The 7,097-nt window shown below is 43.7% G+C and overlaps 1 protein-coding gene across 1 annotated transcript in view; it reads right to left on the minus strand.

The window, feature by feature from the left end:
• bmp6 (bone morphogenetic protein 6) overlaps window positions 1-3,101 on the minus strand; it is a 31,559-nt gene extending 28,458 nt beyond the window's left edge. Inside the window, exon 1 of the mRNA XM_061238186.1 lies at window positions 2,189-3,101. Within this exon, the coding sequence (XP_061094170.1) occupies window positions 2,189-2,594 (406 nt within the window). The 5' untranslated portion in view covers window positions 2,595-3,101. The remainder of the gene's footprint in view (window positions 1-2,188) is intronic.
• Window positions 3,102-7,097: the final 3,996 nt, after the last annotated feature.

Below are 7,097 nucleotides of genomic sequence, written 5' to 3' on the forward strand. Positions count from 1 at the left end.
TCTACATCACTCTAAGGACATATAATGTTCCCTACAAATGCTGTTCTATGTCACTTTGAGGACAGCTTGGACAGTGTTTTTCTAATGTCCTTCTATGACACTTTAAGGACAACATGGACAGTGCTTTGCAAATGTACCTCTATGCCACTTTGAGGATGACATGGACACTGCTTTGCAAATGTCCTTCTATGCCACTTTAAGGACAACATGGACGGTGTTTTACAAATGTCCCTCCATGCCACTTTGAAGACAACCTGGACAGTGCTTTGCAAATGTCCCTCTATGCCACTTTAAGGACAACATGGACAGTCTTTGCAAATGTCCCTCTATGCCACTTTATAGCAAACTGAGGAGATAGGTGCCACTCTTCAAATATGCCAGTCATTCTGTCACCCTCAGATATGTTCACAAAAAGGTAACAGCCAACATCATCGATAACCGTTTCCACCAAACCTGGGCACAATGCATAAGGATTAAAGTCAGTCATTCTCATGCAGACACACACAGAAGTCAGTCTGTGTGGTATTAGTAAAGCAGATGGGGGCTTTTGGCCTGTGTCACATTAATTACAATCACATTCAAGGAACTCTGTGTCTCCAAAGTGGGCAGCACTCCGTGTGCTATCAGGGAGATGGCAACATGCTCCCTGGGCACCTTGAGTCGGAAGGAAATGTGAAATATTGTAAAGGACGTGATTTTAAAAAAGACAGACATGCAGCAACGACTGACTCATCCTTAATGATAAATACATACACGCCCACCAGCTCGAAAATGGGACAGCATCCTCATACAGTAGTTATTAAAGTAGCTGTATATTTACACAGGAACAACCCATGAGTCCTATGTTTGATTTTCCAGTGTTACCCTTCTGTGTTGCAGGTCACCAAATAAAGAAACTCTGGAGGACCATAAATGAAAACGGTTTTAGTGGGTAGTTTGTTTCATTCATTCGATTCGCATCACATCATATGAGTAATTGTGTGGTTAGGCTTGAGTTCAGATTTCTTTCAAAGTTCCACAAGTCCCAGTTCCTCGAGGGACGCAGCACTGTGCTCTCCATCTTAGCAATGTGAAAGAGCCAGTGAGTGACATCCATAAAGCTCTGTAACTCTGACCAGCATGTCTGGCACCAATTCTGTTTATCTTCGTACAGTCTGTTTATATTGTTTCTGTAAACACTTGCACTGTAAATGCAAGGGACAGCCCTGCCCTTTCATGTTTGACCTTCGTGATTAAAGCATCCCTTTAAAGTTTGTGGTGTAATTAGAGAAATGTAGCAAAAACAACACAAACAATGACAAAGAGTTTATGCACACAAACCATAGTTGTTATCAGTGAATGTCAATAATAGATTTAACCCTTTAGGGTGTAAGATCAGAAATATGCGATTAGGCGATTAGAATGTTCTTAACGGAACATTCGAATGCTGATTTGACAAAACATTCTAAAAAAATCTACTGTTTAAATGGCTGATCGCAAAATATTCTGACAGAATATACTACTTTGATAACATTTTTAGTACTTGGATCTAATACAATGATAATTTGCTGTCCCACCAAAATCGCGTCTTCGTATAGGCTACTCGCTTGCACTGATGGCGCTGGGTGTATGGTGGCGCAATCATCAACCCTTTCCATACCTCTGTTTGTTGGAATGCATCAGAATATTGGCAAATAACCGAGCACCTGTAGTCATGGAGCCACTGACATCTGCTTAACTCCCCTGATATCTTTTACATTACTTTTGTCGGCCAGGAATGTGAACAATAAAAAATTGCGTTGTGGATGCCCAGTCATACACGGTTCTTGCGCGCGCACTCCACGTTGAATTTTATACTTTACAGTTTAGGATTTATTTGTGTTTATGATTACAAATTGCAGCCTATATTAACTGACAACTACACATTTAAGTGTGTTTCCATGTTTTTTTTCGTTAAAAATAGTTACATTTCTTATAGGCTACATTTAAATTTGATTAAAATGATCCGCTACACTTACCATTTTTCCCGTTATCTCCCCTAAATCTCATGACAATAAATCTCAATTATTTAACTGCCAGTTCTAAAAGTATTAAATATTTCACCTGCCAATACTGAAACCGTTTCAACAGCGGGAGACAACTTCTACCACGTGTCAATTCATTGAATGCGTCAGGATTAAGAAAAATGAATTAAGATACACTTTCTTACCTAAATTGACAAAGCTCATCACCATATCAGCATCGTTCAAGAACGTGTTGTCCTGAAACGTGGCCAGGGGAGGTCCTTGAGTGGCGAACATTGATTTGTACTGGTCCAAAATCCCTTCCATATCTGTTTTTTCTTCACTTGATATAGTATTGTAAAGATCTAGCATGAAGAGGGGTGCCGAGTTGTATTTGCCGTGTGACAGATGCGGTCGGGGTCTGTGCGGCAGCCCGAGTATAGAGAGAATCTCTTTTTGCATCTCTCTTTTCTCGTGAGTCCGCAACCGCCGGTGAACAAAGCTCGGATGGATCTCGTTATTTCCATCAAATAAATAATTGCTGCCTACAACAAGCATAATACAATATGTGATCCACCACAACCCCCCAACAGTAAAAGAGTAGCTTATCATGGTATGCCCAGATTGCAGTTTTAGGGTAGTGGGTTTTATATAACTGTCTTTATTTTATCCGTCTTAATATGGTGTGATAATCTTCTCTGATTATCTTTTTTTACTTGCAAGTTGCTCCCCAGCCTTTGGAAGAATAACCAAGATGCAAAATTCTTCACGCCATATGAAATATCTATTATCCAACGCGAAAGGTGTTGATGAGTTGTCCTAGGACTTTCTCGCTCCGGCGTATCTCCATTAATCCTGGAGCGGGGCTTTCCGCTTCATATAGCAAAAAGTTGAGCCTTTCAGTTTGGAAGTCCGAATCCTCTTAGTTTCTAGACCGGGTCAAATATCTATGTTGTAAAGGACTGAAACAAAAAACAACCTATTTGAAGAAAACATTTTAAATTACTGTATCCGTGCAGCAAAAATTGTATAACTATCAAACATGTTCAAGCTGTCTAGTTGGCTGGCGTCCTCCGCGACTTTTACAGTTTATCCATAGTGACTTCAGTACTCCGCACACTGCCTCGAGCGACTAAATAAAGTGGCATTAGCAGGTAGCTAGTAAAGCGCGTGTAGTCACACTGTGCCCGCCCAGTCTCTGCTAACAAGGAGGAGCTTTCGGGGAAATTTCAATTATCTGAGTGCTCAGTTGAGTTCATCATTACAAAAGTCATTTTGCAGTGAGATATCGGGATTCCTTTAACGTGTTCCCTTTCATTTAGCGCTATTTTTTACGCAGTTTGAAAGACGCCCAAGTAGCACTTCACACTTAAATTCAATGCCGAAGCGAATAAGACAACTCAATACACACTGGAGTCACCATGCACATCAACACACAAAAACACAGTTTTAACAGATTAACATTATTTTGTCCCAAGATGTCAGTTCCAGAGGACTCCCGCCCCCGATGAAGTTACATCTGCTTAAATTCAGCATTCTGCACTGTTAACAGGATTATATTTCTGCACAGGCACGACCCCTTACGACGAAAATGAGAACAGCAAAACATTTGAAAACGACCTACTTTTGATCGACAATTCAAATGCCAACCCTAATGTTCTTCATTAACCTATGAGGGGCGTTTTAAAACGTTCACATCCGTCTAGCAGTATGGAAATCGCCTGAGAGTGCTGTTTAGATGTGACTTGTTTGTGTGTGTGTGTGTGTGTATGTTTATGTGGGATGGGGGGTGGGGTGGCGGTGTTGGGGGTTGGTTGGGGAGTCTGTTGAATATAAGTAAACACCACACCTAAATGCCTTAGGAATTTGCTTTATGTTGCAAACTTTCTTTGTAATCTGGACGTGAAGACAATGCCTTAATCATTAGGCATCAACAGTCCACAGTTTCTTCTTGCCTGTCAATACATGTGCAGCTGTAGGACTTCTTGTCATGCCCCACAACGTGAATGGAAATAAATCACGTGTACTTTCAATCAGTCTACTGACCCCACTAATCTGTTTATTATGCTACGATATTATAACAGGTGTGCTCAGAATTCAGAATAACACCATCCTATGATCACAAGTCTGTTCTCTGGTCTGGTATAATTTAGAGAGAAAATCATTTGCTGAGAAATTATCACTGACCTGCTGGGGTTTTTTTTTTTTTTTTACAAAACCTGAACAAGGTCACAAGGTGGGGAACTTTGTCCTCTCCTTTGCTTTTAGATGCTGTCAAAACAGGTGCTTTGAGATCACAGAATAAGGTTATGAAACCAAACGCCCGTCTTGTGGGAACCACGCGGGTGGGAATTGAGCGTCGGGACTGAAATCTCAGCCGTGGGTATGCGTAAAATCAGGTGCAGGACCTTTGGGCCCCGCGTGTTGGGGGTTGCGAAGGGCTGGCATTGTTGCGTTGAGCCTTTGAGAAGGAACAGAGAGCGCACCAGCCCCCCCTGGGAATCGGGTGTTATGTCTGCAGCGCCTCAGATCCGCAGATAGGCAGGACGCTCTTATCATTCCTCAGGTAATCTTATCACTCGGGAGCCAAACCCACAGCATCAAAGCCGCAGATGCGATCCCCCTCCTTGGCCGTGGCCCAGACGGTCGGCGCAGCAGAGGAGCGGAGCACATCTGAAAAACAGCGCAGCGCGGAGGAAGACGAATGCTTATTAACTCAGATATTCAGCAGATGGGTCCGCCTGCTTTTTTTTTACTTTTACTCACTCCTGCAGGTTGCAGGGGCGGTCTTAAATGTTTTGCCACCTGCTAACGTCGAGTTCTCTTTCCTTTCCCCGCCGTCGGTGATGTAGAATTGTAGAAAAGCTCGGGGGAGGGGTATCGTGTCAGAACTGTCAACAGCCTTTAGGCACCGAATTGAAAATGAATAGGAGAGTTGCTGATATACTGACACAACTTTACAGCCTAATTGGAAGGTACAGATTATATTCGGACAAGTTTCAAATGCGTTTCTTCTGTCATTTAGTGTAAGTTTCAGTGACATTTTGTAGTCAGAGAATAGTTTAATACAGAACTGGATGTTCCTATTGGCTGGCAGATGTTTAAGCTTACGCACGGCGACAGGAAAGAGCTGAGCTGATAGGGCTATCTGCTGATACTGCACAACATTCCCGTTTCCAGAGAAAGCTGACAGGACGACTTGCACTACAACTGCAGATGTACTGTCTGAAGACAACATAGTCAATTCAAGATTGTTGTATGTTACATGGCATGGAAAAAAAGTGTCTTTTCATTTGTGATGTTGACAATTACAGTCAAATTACAGTCCACATCTATTGTAATGTACCTGCACAATACTTACACACTTAATATATAGGATATCATTTTGATTTTCTCTTTATAAAACTTTATTTATGCACTTTGTTGTATGTCACTCTAGATATGAGCGTCTGCCAAATCCCATTAATGTAATGTAATGTATTTAATCTAAGTTGGTTTCAAATGATAATTTGCAGTGACAACCTGAGGAAGCAAGGTGGGAATAGAAAACTTTGGAAGGGATTGTACGGCTAATTATCTGCACTGGGAAAGATTAGTCCGGGCAGAAGGATAAGTCAGTTTTGAAATTTGACCAAGACACCAGATTAAACCAGATAAAGCCTACATATAATAGAGCATTAAATCACATTGTGCAATTTCAAGCCAGTGACAAGATGTCCATAAAGCCTTTACACAGGCACTGTGTGTGAATACAGATACTAATAATATCAAAATAATCACACAGGATTTCGGCATGATTTATTGTCCCTGTGCGGAAACGGGCACGGGCAGAGGCGGCTTTGGCGAGAGGAAGCTGGGGTGTAACAGAGGCGAGCGTGTCCTGTGATCATCCCGTCTAGACGGAGTCTCTTCTCGCCCTAATTATCAGATGGGTCAGAGCGACGTTCGCTGGCTGGCTGCTGGCTGCTCACTCAGCAGGTGTGGTCAGACTCCCGGCTCACTTTCTCTCCCGCCGGTCCATGGTGTGTGTGTGTGTGTGTGTGACACACGCTAATCCCACTTCTGACTGCACTGTCCCTTTAGAGCAGTGTTTCTCTCCCACCGGTCCATGATGTGTGTGTGTGTGACACACGCTAATCCCACTTCTGACTGCATTGTCCCTTTAGAGCAGTGTTTCTCTCCCGCCGGTCCATGGTGTGTGTGTGTGTGTGTGACACACGCTAATCCCACTTCTGACTGCATTGTCCCTTTAGAGCAGTGTTTCTCTCCCGCCGGTCTACGATGTGTGTGTGTGTGACACACACTAATCCCACTTCTGACTGCATTGTCCCTTTAGAGCAGTGTTTCTCTCCCACCGGTCCATGGTGTGTGTGTGTGTGTGTGTGTGACACACGCTAATCCCACTTCTGACTGCACTGTCCCTTTAGAGCAGTGTTTCTCTCCCACCGGTCCATGATGTGTGTGTGTGTGACACACGCTAATCCCACTTCTGACTGCATTGTCCCTTTAGAGCAGTGTTTCTCTCCCGCCGGTCCATGGTGTGTGTGTGTGTGACACACGCGAATCCCACTTCTGACTGCAGTCCCTTTAGAGCAGTGTTTCTCTCCCGCCGGTCCATGGTGTGTGTGTGTGTGACACACGCTAATCCCACTTCTGACTGCAGTCCCTTTAGAGCAGTGTTTCTCTCCCACCAGTCCATGGTGTGTGTGTGTGACACATGCTAATCCCACTTCTGACTGCATTGTCCCTTTAGAGCAGTGTTTCTCTCCCACCGGTCCATGATGTGTGTGTGTGTGACACACGCTAATCCCACTTCTGACTGCACTGTCCCTTTAGAGCAGTGTTTCTCTCCCGCCGGTCCATGGTGTGTGTGTGTGTGACACACGCTAATCCCACTTCTGACTGCATTGTCCCTTTAGAGCAGTGTTTCTCTCCCGCCGGTCCATGGTGTGTGTGTGTGTGACACACGCTAATCCCACTTCTGACTGCACTGTCCCTTTAGAGCAGTGTTTCCCGACTCCGGTCCTCGGGACCCACTTGCCAGAAGGTTTTTGTTGTAACCAGTAGCTCACACACCTGATTTAATGACTGAATCAATCATACCACCAAAAGTGC

Source organism: Conger conger, chromosome 4 (genome assembly GCF_963514075.1).
Source record: "Conger conger chromosome 4, fConCon1.1, whole genome shotgun sequence".
In the NCBI taxonomy this organism is placed as follows: domain Eukaryota; kingdom Metazoa; phylum Chordata; class Actinopteri; order Anguilliformes; family Congridae; genus Conger; species Conger conger.